At 42.3% G+C, this 15,595-nt stretch overlaps 2 protein-coding genes across 2 annotated transcripts; one reads left to right on the top strand and one right to left on the bottom strand.

Annotated features, from left to right (window-relative positions):
- Positions 1-200: 200 nt before the first annotated feature.
- Positions 201-3,855, bottom strand: c16h14orf28 (chromosome 16 C14orf28 homolog). The gene is made up of 5 exons (XM_037071950.1): positions 3,540-3,855; positions 2,792-3,316; positions 2,316-2,405; positions 2,100-2,234; positions 201-1,819 (listed from the first exon to the last, which is right to left on the bottom strand). Exons 1-5 carry the CDS (start codon positions 3,623-3,625, stop codon positions 1,636-1,638), a joined length of 1,020 nt encoding a protein of 339 aa, XP_036927845.1. The 5' UTR covers positions 3,626-3,855; the 3' UTR covers positions 201-1,635.
- A 241-nt stretch (positions 3,856-4,096) lies between these two features.
- mthfd1b (methylenetetrahydrofolate dehydrogenase (NADP+ dependent) 1b) lies at positions 4,097-14,573 on the top strand. The gene is made up of 28 exons (XM_037071931.1): positions 4,097-4,265; positions 6,565-6,649; positions 6,834-6,893; positions 7,001-7,054; positions 7,304-7,440; positions 7,554-7,654; positions 7,772-7,908; positions 8,216-8,327; positions 8,418-8,545; positions 8,826-8,923; positions 9,109-9,282; positions 9,474-9,610; positions 9,704-9,750; positions 9,837-9,944; positions 10,041-10,115; positions 10,206-10,308; positions 10,418-10,494; positions 10,733-10,873; positions 10,960-11,028; positions 11,333-11,444; positions 11,611-11,750; positions 12,175-12,216; positions 12,476-12,576; positions 12,704-12,881; positions 13,098-13,205; positions 13,352-13,504; positions 13,743-13,856; positions 13,951-14,573. Exons 1-27 carry the CDS (start codon positions 4,228-4,230, stop codon positions 13,830-13,832), a joined length of 2,805 nt encoding a protein of 934 aa, XP_036927826.1. The 5' UTR covers positions 4,097-4,227; the 3' UTR covers positions 13,833-13,856; positions 13,951-14,573.
- Positions 14,574-15,595: the final 1,022 nt, after the last annotated feature.

The following is a 15,595-nucleotide window of genomic DNA, read 5'->3' as shown; positions in this document are numbered from 1 at the left end:
AGGTGTAGAAACAGTAGCTTTTCACATTTGCTCATGTTTTGATTGAAGACATTTTACATACATTTTAGTCAGTTTGTGTGGTGCAGTTGTACCCGGTTTAAAATAAATGCCTGCCTTAAAAGGTTACCGTCTGCTTTTATGTGGCTCCCGTTGTACCCATCCATGCAATGCACAAGCTGTGTGAAAAAATAACACCAGTGTACTCCAAAATATTTGTATTTGCATTTCAAAGTCAGTCTCAGTGTAGAAAAACAGCAATTGAAAACTCATCATGATAAAGGATTTACATTTGACAGGATTTCCTTTCCAACATGTCCCTTTGCAGAGGCACTGAGGTTATATAAAAAACAAACATGCAAATACATATTCCCTGTGATAGTGACAGTGGTGTGCTGAGCTAATGCTTAAACTCAAATGCTCAGTGCTCTAGAAGCTAAACAGGTTACATTTAAGCTTGTAATGTCAGAAAAGAGACATTAGGGCTGGTCAATATACCAATATTATATTGTAATATTGGGATATGACATAAGTATCATCCTTTGATACTGATGATGATTTGATACTACCCACTTCATCATTATATCCCCATTACTGATAATTATTTATCAAAAATCTAATTACGTTAAAGGAGCAATATGTAAAGATTAGCTACCTGTTGAATTTGTACGGTCAAAGTAGCTGCCAACTGCCCCTAGCTGCATTCTGTTCCATGACTGTAGTCTCTGTCAGATAGTTAGCTTAGTTAGCAGTGCAGTAAGCTGGACCACCTGGGGAGTTTGGCTGTTTACACTGCTTGCACAGCAGTGCAGCACAGGGCTAGCTGGTTAGCATGCTACTTCAGTGTATATCTCTGCAACAAAATACATACACATTCTCATTGTAACATCAAAACTGTTATGTCTTCACATTCTGTTGATATTTTTGGTTAATTCCTGAATGTTTAAACCAATATACGTATTGCACCTTTAAAGTACAAACAGTCATCCCGAAGATGTTTGCAATTGCGTCCAAAATATTGATATATTTATATTTGATACCCAGTCCTTGCATTTATGAAGTGCTTTTGCTAAGACTATCGCCAAGCCCCATTTCAGACTGCCCTCAATCTTTGTATTTTAACATGTACTCATCATATTAAATGCTTGCCTACAATTTAAACATCTTCAACAACATATTAACCTGACATGAACCTTGGCCTTGTTAAGTTGGACTTCAGACCAAAGTGTAAATAGAAAAAGCACCCTTTTTTATTGTAGGAAAAGGCATAAATGTAAAAAAAAAAAAAAAGAAAAGAAAAGAAAAAAGTTAAACATCAAAATTTGACGGGAATGTGATAGATCATCTCTTGTACGAGGCTGCTTATCAGGTACTCAACTGTATATGCCAAAGATGTGCTTGATTTATGCAAATCAACCTAGAACTATTATAGTCCAATACATTCTTGGATTCCAAGCATGGCCAAAAAGAAGTTATTTCTTTTTGGCACAGTAAGATTTCTGCAAGTGTTCAGGTGGAACATAGGAAGCAATAGCTGACAAGAATTATATTATTTTCTTAAATCAAAATCATAACACGTAATTAAAAGGTATTGCTGTAACGAAAGATTTGTAAGAGGGGTGGACTAATGCTTTGAGTTCACTTGTCAGACGTGCGTATGTAGACCAGAGAGGACAGCAGCAGGAGCTCTGGCGGCTTGTGTAGCAGGATCAGATTGTCTCCCCTCAGACCGTCATAGTGCATCCAGCAGCCGTCTATCTGGAAGGCTGCAGAGTAGTGATGCTCCTCCTTGTTGAAGAGTGTGGCGCCCTCCAGTGAATATCTGTGGAGGAAAAAAGTTGTTTTTTTTTTTAATGCTGACAAGGAAACCAAAAGTAAGAGCATAAATAATAGTGAGGACATTTATTAGTTATAACACAATTTGTTACTGTGTATTTTAAAAACAGCTATACAATAAAGTTATCATTATTATTATAAAGATCAGATCATCCTGTTTTTTTTTGTTTTTTAAAAAATCTTTTTTATCTGTGTCCTGTGTCTGTTTGACTAAAACATGGTAATGAATACCGAGCAAACAGAAACACGACATGGAAGCCTCGTACCTGTGCTGACAGAGAGCCAGATGGTATGGGACATAGGACAGTTCCTCTGACTTCCACTGCTGCATGTTAAGAATGACAAAGGGTGGAGGTCCATGGCAGAAAACCCTCTGAGAGAATTCTCTCAGACCATCACACCTGTTAGAAGCAGATAATTTGTCACGAGGCGGAATAAGACTGAAATGCATTAGAAGATACAACATCCTTCACATGCCTCACCCCAGTTGTGAGCAGAGTACGAGCTTGGGGCAGAAGAACTCGTCTACGGCCGACTGAATGGGGTCTCTGTGAGGCAGCTCATGAGGAGGGCTGCGGGGAAAATATCAGAGTGAGATAAAAATACACAACAACAACACTCTGGTAACTAAGACAGACCTGCTATGTGAAACGAAAAATACCCCAGATTGAAACAATTCATGGATTCTCACAAATTAATGGGTGGAGATCTTTAAAGTTCAAGTCAAGCGGTGCCTAAAATAGAGCTGCACACCAGCTGACCTATATCCCGAGTGATGTTCCAAGTGCTGAAGAGGGCCAACTGCACCAAAGTCCACTAGGAAATTTGATATTTTTAACATCTGATACAGAAAAAAAAAGTAGACAGTTGTTTGTGTAACCCTGTCCTAATGTGAGCAGGGTGAAGTTCACTTTGTGGCACCGGGGTATTACATTGCCTGTGTGCAGTATTATAGTACCTGATGTTGATTGTAGTCTTGATGGACTCCTGGAAGCGGGTTGGGCAGCTCCAGTTGGTGCACAGGCTCTCCTGTATGTTGGACATGAGGTTCTCTAGGTTCTCTGTGAAGTTCCTGTGTTCATTACCAAACAGGTCGATCACCAGCGCTGCCTGGCGGATCTCAGAGCGGTACTGCCTTTTAGACATCCTGTCCCAGATCCACAGCATCTTCACCGTGGTGTAGTCACAGGAGTCCATCAGGTAGAGGAAATGCTCCACAAACGGTTTGCCGAGGAAGACTGCCAGCTCCCTGGGAAAGCCCTGGTTTTCCCGCAGGATCACATACAGGATCATGAGGAAGCCATCGATGGTGCATGTGTTTTTAAGGTTGATTTTCACGTACAGGGGGGTGCATGACAGGGCTTTGCGTCCTGCCTTAATGGTGAGGACGCCACCCCAAGGTAGCACAGGCCTCCAAAAGGAGCGGTCCTCTTCATCATTGCTGTTAATGGAAGCACGAATTTCCTCAAACAACGTCTTAGACCTGAAGCAAAGGAGCAGAAAAGCAGACAAGAGGTGGTCTGTTTAGTTTGGTGTATCGATGGACGTGGACAGTAGAGCCACAGAGGCTATGTAAATAAATGGAAGTTAGCTTCGATAACAAAACAAGTCACGCAATGACGAGTTACGTCCACTAATCCTCCGGGGAACAGACAGAGCCCAAAGAACATGTGTGCTCTACAAATTAGCAGCTGGTCTCGACTTACCTTTCGAAGTGGAGACTGTTCGCAGTGTTTGATATCAGCGTTTGGAAGTCTTCGTTGTCACTCAAAACACAGAGTGTACTCTCCATTGCTCTCTGTATTTCTTCATGTCTTACACCGGATGTAAAGCCAGATATGTAAGTATTGTATCTACTGCACTTTCTAATGAATATTACAATGAAGAAACTTTGTAAGCATGAGAACAAGCTCGATAAAACGTTAAGTTGTCCCTTTGAAAACACTACTGTTGTCTTTTTTTCCCCCCAAGCGGTGTGTAAATAGAGTGCTGCCCTCTGCTGATGCTCAGTGTCGCTCACGTCTGCTGACGTCCCGCCCACTTGTGGGGGTGTTGCAGAACTGGGAACGCCATTGGTTAAAAGGTTAAACTAGCGCGTTATAATAAGTATGTGATTGGCTTACAGAGTTGACAGTAGGCGTGTAAGCCCCGCCCTTTCCCGTCGCCTTGCCCACTCGCGAGGCTACGTCCTACGTCCGACGCTATTCCTGAAAGTTAATACGCAGATTTTCATCGGTGCCGTGGGGCTTTTGAACAGAGCCTGCGTTACCAACTTTGACTCGGCCGCCTTCTCGCTAAACTTAAGTTTTTGGTACGAATCACCACCACGCTCTTCTTCTTGTCAGGCAGCGAGCAGGAGATAACAGCACCCTACAACACTTTCAGCACCAAGAGATGTCGACTCAAATCATAAGCGGGAAAGAGGTTTCAGCGTAAGTTTAATATTTTATCCTGAACGGTTATTAATGCACAGATGGCTAAATGAATGCAACCTACCTGACGAAACATGTGGCTGTGTACTCGCTAACTAAGCAGCTAATTGGCTATCTTAACTAACTTACAGCTGAAGTTAACGTCACTTTTTTACATTGTCCCTGCCTTGTGCACATTTTGCATGCAGTTTTTATTCATAACAGATTCACAACAGTATCATACATTAGTTTGAATTAGTTGTACATGAATGACGCTGTCCACGTGAATGAAGTGTGTTAGCATGTCTAGCTGTTTATTGTTGATAACCAGCTGATAAATCCCAGGGGACTACTTCTAAAGTTGCATGGGGAATTTGTTTTCCTGACGGTTATCTTGATTAGTCCAACGTTAAATGTGTTCAAACTTCATGTACTGACATGTGACTCCTCACAATTTGATAGTACCCCATATGGTTAGGGCCACTGGAAACTTCAGATTGAATGACTGTAAATCCTGCAGCATTATGTAAGAAGCTGTGATGGTGGGATATGATCTTTGCCCTGTTGGACCAGTGACCTCATGTGGTTAGGCTGGCAAACAGCCCTCATAAAACAAGCAGTCATACACTTTTTGTTCTAATGTTTGAGTTCAGTCTGCAAATGGGTTTATTTATGTTTCATAGGCCAAATATTGACTGAATCCAAGTTAAGGCTGAGCTTGTGTATTTGGAAAAGAGACCACGAAGTGTTGGACATTCAGTTGCACGTGCTTGTCACAAGACCTGACAGCCTGCAGCCTGTTAACTTCTCCTCACCGTCCTCATTAGTGTAATTATTTTATGCTGCACGCACAGCCTCTCCACAGATCTGCATGCCTTCAAAATGTAGGCGCATCTAGATTCATTATCTCTGAAGCTCAACAAAAGATGACAGACAGTTCATCGTCCTGGACAAGTGATCCACAGAGACAGAGGTTTATTGATAAGTTAGGAGGAGCAGGTTTGCTATGGGCCCCTATCAAAATGTTTGTTCTTCAGAGGATTTAACACTGTGGCAACAATCAAAGCATGGCAGCACCAGTACTGTGTATTGTATGAATGTCCTTTGTTGATTGGTATATGGTCTTAGTTGATCAGTGACTAGGAAAGAAGATATCAGAACAGACAATTTTTATCATCCGTCATTGTGATGAGGATTGTTATGACTCTGAGTAAAACAGCAACACAGTGCACCTTATATGTCAAATGCTGTGTCAGCAAGTTTCAGTAGTAATGCTACTGTACATTTTTTCCACTATATTGATTAAATAATGTATTGTTATTGTTCCACTCTGCATCTTTGCCTTTTAGAAAAGGTAAGATGTTTTTTCATTTGGAACGGCTGATGTTCTAAATGAAGATCATCCAGAATTTTTTTAAGATTAATGATAACAATAATGATATAGCACTTAACTAAACAGGGATACAAAGTGCTTCACAAAGTGAAAAGAAAGAGCAACAACAAATGAAGAGCTGCAAAAAAACAAACACTAAATGATACAACTAAAAGAAAAACTAAAACATTGTGGGATTAGGTAAAGTTGAGTGGGAGTAAAATGATATTACTCTGTAATAACCCAGTATTTAAGAATTATTTCCTAATTCTTATCCTAATACTGTTTGATAATCCGTTGAACCTTTGGAAATTAAAACACTAATCAAACAAAGGTCACTAGGGAAACAGCACTGTGAGGCTACTTGAAAGGTAGTTCAAATTGGAGTCATGCATCCATATTTAAAAGTAATCAATATTAATCACAACTATCATCATGGCCAATTGAGCTCATGTGACGCACACTGTGTTTTAAACAGGATAATCTGCCTATCTGAGGATCTTTTTAAGTGATCACGTTCTGTCTCTCTGCCACAGTGGATGAGATCAATAAAGCTGGTTAGTTGTATGATTGATTGTGTGAACAGAAGCTAAAGTCCAGTCACTTTGCGTCAGTCCCTCTGTTTAGTCTCTGAGTGGTCGCCTAATCTCCCAATTGTATGGCATCTGATCAGCCACGACTGCCCTAACAAACCATGAAACGCATAAAGATAAAGCAGAGACCAAAGATTGATGGCTGTGGCCTGGAGAATGTTTACCAATTTTAACTGGGAGATATCCAGATGGCATTCATCTGAAAACAAAATCTGCAACCATTACATGGGAAAGAAAATGGATTTCGGCAGTTGGCTTGTGTACCATCTGGTCCTATTCATTTTCTTTGTTATGGTCCACCTGTCACTGCATACAGATTAAAACTCCTGTTGGGATTTTATTCTTCGGTTCACAGGCAGGTGAGGGAACGCTTGAAGAAGGATGTGGAGCAGATGAAACTTCAGGACCCCAACTTCAGACCTGGTTTAGTGGTTTTACAAGTAAGTGTAGAATGGGAAGTTTTTTTAAACTACTTTGTACTTTCTCATGGAGATAAGAAGGTAAGAATTAGGGTCTTGTGAGTGCCATTGTGTTCTTCTGCAAGGTCGGGCTGCACAGTGTGGTTACGAAAAAAATAATATTCCTTCATGCAGGCAGGCAAAGTGATGCTTTGTGTCTTTGCAGGTTGGAGACCGCGATGATTCGAATCTGTACATTAGCATGAAGTTGAAGGCAGCAGCAGAGGTGAAAATATCATTTTGTCGTCATTCCATATTTACACCGCGCTTCTACTTAACACTGCTTGTAATCAGTTCTATTACCCAACCTAATCTCTCCTTCTGTGTACACAGATTGGAATAAATGCCACACATATGAGACTTCCCAAGACTGCAACAGAGGAGGAGGTGAGGATGGATTTGAAATGTTACCATCTTTTGTTCTATTCTTCTGCATGACACACACACAAAATAAGACACTGTTTGATTTTGTTATAGTGCCCAGTAAAGTCTGCAGGTCCTTAAATTATACTGTTAATGATGTTTTCAGCACAGTTAGACTAAAGTGAAGTTTGGGATTTGCCATGCTGTTGGCGCCATAACAAGTTGTAAGGTTAACACAGTAACAAAACTACTTGACTGCATGTCTGTCTGCAGGTTCTTCACAGCATCACAGAGGTGAATGAGAACTCGTCTTTCCACGGCCTCATCGTGCAGCTGCCCTTAGACTCCATCCACAAGATCGACACAGAGAAAGTCACCAATGCTGTGGCCCCAGAGAAGGATGTAGATGGGTAGGCACAGACACTGATTAAAGATTGAGTTGCTTTCTCCTGTTTTGAAGGTTTCTTTGTGTCCTTCAAGTCTGGTTAAAAGAAAAAAAAAATGTGTTCCGGTCCATGCACAGGCTGACTAGCATAAATGCGGGGAAGCTGTCTCGTGGGGACCTGGGCGACTGCTTCATCCCCTGCACACCAAATGGCTGCATGGAGCTGATCAGACAGACTGGTAAACCCATAGCAATTAACACTCCAACACATCCTCTAAGAAGAAGAAAAAAACAAAAAACATCTGTGCTGTGAGGTGAGAATTAATCGATGGATCGTCCACTTCACACGTCTACAGGTGTGTCCGTGGCGGGGAAGAGAGCGGTAGTGATCGGCCGCAGCAAGATTGTGGGCGCACCGATGCACGACCTGCTGCTGTGGAACCATGCCACCGTCACCACCTGCCACTCTAAAACCGCTGATCTACCTGGAGAGGTACATCAGTCACACCTCCACCCCAGTCGCATTAGCCATTATGTGCCCACACATCAAAGCAAGCAGAGACTGTAATGTGAGCTCTGATGTTTTCATGTAGGCGTATTTTATCTGGTGTGAATAGGTTTAGTTCAAACACACCCAGACAGGGCTGTCTTTCCCAAAAAAGCTAACTTTTGAACAAAGACATGTTTCTGAATAGTTATTACTATTATTCTGAATATTATTGGAATTTTAGGGGCCATGTAAACACGGCTGTTGTTACATATTCCGTTCTCTTGTTGTCCATCGCTGTTTTTTCGTCTAGGTTGGCAAAGCAGACATCCTGGTTGTTGGTATTGGGAAAGCAGAGATGGTAAAAGGAGACTGGATCAAGAAGGGAGCAGTGGTCATTGATTGTGGAATCAACCACATTCCAGGTTGGACTTCCTCGAGCTATTCAGTCCACTTTAAAGGTCAGAGGTAACCTTTACGGTGTCTTCATCAGAACTTCTCTCTGTGGCTTTCAGACGAGACTAAAGCAAGTGGGAAGCGGGTGGTGGGGGACGTCCACTACGCCTCAGCTAAGGAGCAGGCCGGCTTCATCACCCCTGTGCCTGGTGGTGTGGGACCCATGACTGTGGCCATGCTGATGGCGGTAAGGTCCTGAACTACACAGTCCCTATTTGTCAGGTGCTTGTTGTTGTGTATGTCATATCAGACCACCTAATAGTGTTAACATTTTTGAGAGCATAACTGGATCTGCACTTTCAGTTATTTTTTCTTGATTTGCCACAATGCTGCAGAATTTTTTTATTGCAGCTAAATTATCTGATGCCTCTGTATTATCTTTGCCTGCATCCAGATTATATGAGAACAGAGAATACAAGATTGTAAAACAAAACAAAAAATGTTGATGTGTTTGTGTGTGTCTTTAGAACACAGTGCTAAGCGCAAAGCGTTTCCTGGACAGCCATAAATCAGGGAAGTGGAACATTTCTTACACCAAGCTCAACCTCCAGAGGCCCGTGCCAAGGTTTGTCTCCTCATTTTCCCTTTCTTAGTCATGTGCTCTGTTAACTTCTCACGGAATGATTTGTTAAATTTAATAATCCAAAAGCAAGATCAGCTGATCTTTTGAACTGCTCACTGAATGTGCTCTTTCAGTCTCTCCTGTTTTCCTCCTTTGTGCAAGTGATTTTGTGTTTTGTCTCCCTACAGCGACATTGTGATTTCACGCTCCTGTGTGCCCAAGCCCATCGACCGCCTAGCAAGAGAGGTGGGCCTGCTGTCCGATGAGGTGGAGCTCTATGGCAAGACTAAGGCCAAGGTCCAGCTGAATATCATAAAACGTCTGCAGGCACAGCCGGACGGCAAATATGTGGTGGTCACTGGGTAGGCAGTCAGCACTTTATCTGCTATACTGTACTTGGCTGTAGGATGCTAGGATTTCTGTCTGGGGAAAGTGTTGAAATTGTTTATAAATTTAGTCTCTGTTTGTACATAAAAATATGCTATTTGTATATGTAATACGGATGAGAAAGTAGACCAGAAGGGCCCTGCTGATGATTTTTTTCTGTCTGCAGAATTACCCCCACCCCTCTTGGTGAAGGAAAGAGCACCACCACCATCGGCTTGGTGCAGGCCTTGGGTGCCCACATGAAGCTCAATGTGTTTGCGTGTGTCCGACAGCCCTCTCAGGGACCCACCTTTGGTATTAAAGGTGAGCTTTGGAGTAAAGTACGTTCACTGAGAGGCTGTTGAAATGGGCGTTTTTGGTGGTTTATGAACCTCCAATTTTGTTTTCTACCTACAGGTGGTGCTGCAGGAGGTGGATACTCTCAAGTCATCCCTATGGAAGAGGTACTACACTGCTGTTTCAAGATAAAAAAAAAAGTTATTTGTTCACGGCCAAGATTGCATTTAATTAATGGGTCTGTTCATTTTAGTTTAACCTCCATCTCACCGGTGACATTCACGCCATCACAGCAGCCAACAACTTGGTGGCTGCAGCCATTGACGCTCGCATGTTCCACGAGGCTACACAATCTGACAAGGTGAGTCCTCCACCTTGTTATTTCTGTCATAATACACTATTTGCAGGTTAGTTAATGGATTGAGATGATTACATCTCTCTCTGTATAAATCCTCAGGCGCTGTATAACCGCCTGGTCCCTCTCAGTGGAGGACAGAGAACTTTCTCCCCCATCCAGATCAACAGACTTAAAGTGAGTGATGGTGTTTTAGGTTTCAGTTTAACTTAACACAGCCCAGAGAAGGACATACTTCTAGTATTTAAGTTTTCTTTATTCATTTAGAAACTAGGCATTGAAAAGACTGATCCCTCCACACTGACTGAGGAAGAGATCACCCGCTTTGCCCGCCTGGACATCGAGCCGAGCTCTGTCACCTGGCAGAGAGGTATGAACACTGAAGACATCTCCTAATACTCATGACCCTTACATTGTCTGCCTCATTAATCTATCTATCTATCCATCTATGCTCATGTGCTTGTTATGTGTTGATTTAGTGTTGGATACTAATGATCGCTTCCTGAGGAAGATCACTATTGGCCAGTCACCAACTGAAAAGGGATACACAAGAGAGGTAAAAAGATCTGTAAAGCTGTTTGTCAATAAATAAGAACCATTTTATGTAATAATAGAAAATCGGAATCAGAAATGCTTAATTGTTCCTGGGGGGAAATTGGGTCACTTTACAGTTGCTTCTGTTCGGTAAAAGAAAGACATATCAGTTTAGATAGATCCTATTGTATCATGTAATCCTCTTTACAATGAAAAATACAATACATTTGACATGCGCTATGTCTCTCTCTATCCTTCAGGCCCAGTTTGATATCACGGTGGCCAGTGAAATCATGGCGGTGCTCGCCCTCACCAGCAGCCTGGAGGACATGCGTCAGCGTCTGGCCAAGATGGTCGTGGCCACCAGCCGCAGCGGAGAGCCCATCACCACTGAGGACCTGGTTAGTGAGCTGGAGTCTCCTCTGTGACCAGACAATCTAAGTACTGTTAAAACAAGGCTGCTATAATGTGTGGTTTCTCTCTGTAGGGTGTGAGTGGTGCTCTAACTGTGCTAATGAAAGATGCCATCAAGCCAAACCTGATGCAGACCTTGGAGGTGGGTGAAACACGCTTTGCTAACCTATAAAACTTCCTTGAAAGAGCTGTACAAGCCAAAAGAAATGAGTGCGAGAGCATTAGAGTATTTTGAGGCATGTTAAAATCATGTGCATTTATAGTCTTAGAGTGCGTTCTATAGACTGATATACCAATCTCCCAATCTGCGATCCATTTGCTTGTTGTTGTTGTGGTTTAAAATGTCTGTTTGTATTTTAATAATCCAAACCTTCCTGCATGCCAGAGGGATGACATTGCCCTGAGTTATGGGTATTGTGTCACATGTGAGTCATCTGAATCTGCAGGGAAACCCTGTGTTTGTCCACGCTGGCCCGTTTGCCAACATCGCCCATGGCAACTCCTCCATCCTGGCTGATAAAATAGCTTTGAAGCTGGTTGGACCCGAGGGCTTTGTAGGTAAGTGGAGCTTAGAAAATAGCTGATAGCATGTTTGCATGGATTTTTCCTGCTTGATCTGGTGCTGCTACCGTGGATGGTTTCCAGTGCTGATTGTACTAATGAGGATGTAGTAGATGTTGTATTGCAGTACCATATCAAAACCATGCTCAATGTTGCCCAACAGTGACTGAGGCTGGCTTCGGTGCTGACATCGGCATGGAGAAGTTCTTCAACATCAAGTGCCGCTACTCAGGCCTGAGACCTCACGTGGTGGTGCTGGTGGCCACTGTCCGAGCCCTGAAGATGCACGGAGGAGGACCAACGGTGGGTTTGCATGAGTTCCCCTCAGCATCCTAATCACAAGATAATTATCTAAAAAAAAGGAAAAACTCATGCTCTGGCTTATTTCTTTTTTCTCTTTTTCTTCTTTTTTTTTTTAAATAAATTTGCATGATGTTGCATTTCTCCATCATGAGCTCTGAGCATCAGCACATCAACACAATCACAAAAAAATTTCCTTCTGCACACAAACAATGTCGCACCCTCCTTGAGGGAATGACAACAAACTGCTGGGATTGTAATTACATCTCCTGCAGTAACAGAGCACTCAAGCACACATTGATAGCATCTTAATAATCCCGAGGCAAACAACTGAGGGAAATCTATTCAAATCTGTCTCTGAAGATTTGGAGATCTCAGTGTTCGAGTATTTGAAGAACTCACTGAATGAAAAAACATTTTCTTCCAGGTCACTGCCGGGATGCCGCTGCCTAAAGAATACATCGAGGAGGTAATGCATAACAACAGCCAACCAAAATATGGTCTTTATTTGTAAAGATATATTTCTGTTGATGAGCTGTAGAATAATGTCAGATATTAATCATTGTGTATTTAATAGATTCTATCTGGACAGCATGGTATGGTGAAAACATTATACAACTATACTATACAGATATTCAAGATAAACAGTCTTCTCTTTTTTAAAAGCAGCTACATTAAACATTTATGTTGACCTATTTAAAAGTGTGTTTACGTGTACTTGCATGTAGAACCTTGAGCTACTGGAGAAGGGCTGCAGCAACATGAGGAAGCAGATAGAGAATGCACAGCACTTTGGCGTGCCCGTGGTGGTGGCTGTAAACAGTTTCAAGTGAGTGATCAAATTGATTGTGTATACTGTAAACAGTCTCTCTGTTGATGAGAGATGACAGAATTATCAGAAAGGTCCTTTACCCTCATATCTCAAATGTCTTCTGTCATCCTGCTTCACACTTCAGGACAGACACTGAGGCTGAGCTGGACTTGGTCTGCAGCATGGCCAAAGCCGCCGGAGCCTTTGACGCTGTGCGCTGCTTCCACTGGGCTGAGGGTGGAGCCGGTGCGGTGGCTCTGGGTCAGGCTGTCCAGAGGGCCTCTGAGGCCCCCAGCAACTTTAAGTTCCTCTATGATTTGGAGGTATGGACCCATCACACCTGCTGTTTTCTTTTCTGTAAATCCCTTGGTTGTTGGAGGTCAAGTACATGGATTAATTTGCCAGAAAATATATATAATCAACAACACTGAAGATAAAAAATAATGTTCTCATCTGGTCTGGTTGGAATTACTGAGTCATCAGATCAACTTAAGACGACTTGACTCACGGCAGTGTGTATACTTCACATTCCTCTCCAGCTCCCCATCGCTGACAAGATTCGAATAATTGGCCAGAAGATCTACGGAGCGGACGACATTGAGCTTCTCCCAGAGGCTCAACACAAGGTGGAGCTCTACACCAAACAGGTCAGCGCCTCTCCTCGATGTGTGTCTGTCATCTGTCTTGTCGGGCCTGTTTTCTGGCTTGTGCTGGCAGTGTAAGTCAGCATTACTGGATGAAGAATCCCTTTGTGTAAGATCCAATAAAGTTCTGTCTCCTTTTCTCCCTGCAGGGTTTCGGCAATCTGCCAATCTGCATGGCGAAGACTCACCTGTCGCTCTCTCACGAAGCAGACAAGAAGGGTGTGCCCACAGGTTTCATCCTGCCAATCAGAGACATTCGAGCCAGTGTGGGCTCCGGCTTCCTGTTCCCACTGGTCGGCACGGTAAGCGTTCTTGTGCGGCAGGTTCATCTCAGGGAAGCCTCAGGGTGGGACTGTCACTGCTCTGCTACTACAAATCACATCATGATATGCACACTTTATTTTGTAAATTTAAGTTTTTGTGTCTGTTTGTTTTGCTACATTATATATGTCTACAATATAACAGCACACGAATGAGTAGAATCAACCATATATAATTGTCTGTGATTTAAAAACGGTATTCCCTCACTGTTTTTCTCAGATGCCCACGATTCCCGGCCTGCCCACCAGGCCTTGTTTCTACGACATCGACCTGGACCCTGAGACTGAGCAGGTTAACGGGCTCTTCTGAAGCAGTGCTCTGCACTGTGTGATGGTGAGGAAGGTAGTCAGGACACACACATACCAGTCTTATACTGGACCAGGCAGTATGACTGTTAATATCTTGCCCTTCTTGTTTGTTTTTATAGATGTGGCCCTGCAACCCCCCCACTGAGCCTTAATGAAATGTGATGGACTAATAACTGGAAGCTCCTTGAGCTGTTTTTGTTTATTGTTTTCCACTCATAGACTGACTTCTGTAAATAATTCATTTGCTTTTTCCAGAAGGCTGCCGTTGGGTAAATCAAGAAACCTAAGTGATCAGAGAACAGTATGTCCCCCCCTGAGAATATGTCCTATTGACAATCCTTAAAGTTACATTACTGCACATGAACAAGCCTCGCTTGTTTCTCCACATTCCAGAACCCCCAACGGCAATAATAAGTCAACTGTTAAGTGACATATCTCAAGTCTTATGTATAGTTTGTGTGCACTACACCGGGAGCGTCTCCTCCAGGCAACAATCCTCTGAATTTCGTGTCTTTGGTTGAATTAATTATTAAAAAAGAGATCATAAAAATAATGCTTCCTTACAAAATGTTTTATAATTTTCATAATTTTGAGCAATCTCACCTGTTCCTGTTTGGCCTGTCCTGTCTGAATGTTTCTAAAATTGTCTAACTTTGCTGCAGCTTCTGCCACTACTTTGTCCTGATGCCTTAAATCCACTGTTTCGTCAGGAAATAATAAAGTGTCTTGATGGAAAGCCACATACTGTAGCAGCCTGATTTATTTGCAGCAGATAACAAGCAATTTTGCATGCATACATTTTCTATTCAGCTGTTAAATTTGAATGGATACAAAGCAAAATGGAAACAGTCAAAATGTATAACTTTCCCATGAGCATTTTCTTTCAACTGAAAAATTTGAGCAAATGTAATGTAGTCGTGTGTTATTAAAAATACCCTCAGGCTCCACTGGGCAGTCACGTTTTGGGAACATTTTATTGGATATGAAGATATTGCTTGTGCTGCCATAAATATTTATCAATGGATAAATATGACAGCGGGGTTGAGTTGGGTCCGATCAGCGTTTTGACTGAAGGAGAGTGACTCAGTGATGCACACACTGTCTGCTGTGAAACAATAACAGATGGCATGTCAGTGTGACAAACTGCACAGAGGACATTAATTATGTAATTTTAAATGTGGGGGAACTAATATTGACAAAAGCTGACTTTTACTGGGAAAATCAAACACAAAAGGCTAAGAGGCGCTTTGAGCTATGCGGCCACGTTGGGTCAAACTACACATGTAATGTAGAATATATAATATATAAATGAAAACTGCAGTAAAACAAAACAAAAACTATGGTGGGAAGAAGCCACAGTGTGGGTGAATATCATGTTTTTACAGACACACCAAAGAATGTTGTCCTGAACACTGTTAATGTTGGGAACAAGAACGATTTACAACAACAACAAAGAATGAACGCTCCTGGTGTCATCTCAAACAGAAGTGCATGCAGTGATACGGGACGAGATCGGCAGTATTCAGCAGTGACTCACTGACAGTTCACCATAATGCTGCTGCAGAAAAATGCCAGCAGGCACTGACACAGATGTTGTTGCTGTTATGGATCCTCTCTGAGGATCAGGTTGTGCCAGTAACTGCACTGAAGCAGTTTAAAGACAAGGTGCTGGACACCTATATGGATCACTATGCGTGGCACTCAGCAGGTCATTATGGAGAGAAAGTTAGGAGATAAGTCTAATAAAGAATTAAGACAAATGTT

This window comes from Acanthopagrus latus, chromosome 16 (genome assembly GCF_904848185.1).
Source record: "Acanthopagrus latus isolate v.2019 chromosome 16, fAcaLat1.1, whole genome shotgun sequence".
NCBI lineage: Eukaryota > Metazoa > Chordata > Actinopteri > Spariformes > Sparidae > Acanthopagrus > Acanthopagrus latus.
The sequence above is the reverse complement of the archived record's forward strand: the minus strand, read 5'-3'. Positions and strand labels throughout refer to the sequence as shown.

Excerpts from the sequence above, each read along its gene's own strand:
- mthfd1b (XM_037071931.1), top strand. The coding sequence starts at position 4,228 with ATGTCGACTCAAATCATAAGCGGGAAAGAGGTTTCAGC. Across the intron at positions 10,309-10,417 it reads CTCTGTCACCTGGCAGAGAG|TGTTGGATACTAATGATCGC; the intron begins GTATGAACACTG and ends GTGTTGATTTAG. Across the intron at positions 12,217-12,475 it reads CTAAAGAATACATCGAGGAG|AACCTTGAGCTACTGGAGAA; the intron begins GTAATGCATAAC and ends ACTTGCATGTAG.
- c16h14orf28 (XM_037071950.1), bottom strand. The coding sequence starts at position 3,625 with ATGGAGAGTACACTCTGTGTTTTGAGTGACAACGAAGACTTCCAAACG. Across the intron at positions 3,317-3,539 it reads AACAGTCTCCACTTCGAAAG|GTCTAAGACGTTGTTTGAGG; the intron begins GTAAGTCGAGAC and ends CCTTTGCTTCAG. Across the intron at positions 2,235-2,315 it reads GTACTCTGCTCACAACTGGG|GTGTGATGGTCTGAGAGAAT; the intron begins GTGAGGCATGTG and ends TGCTTCTAACAG.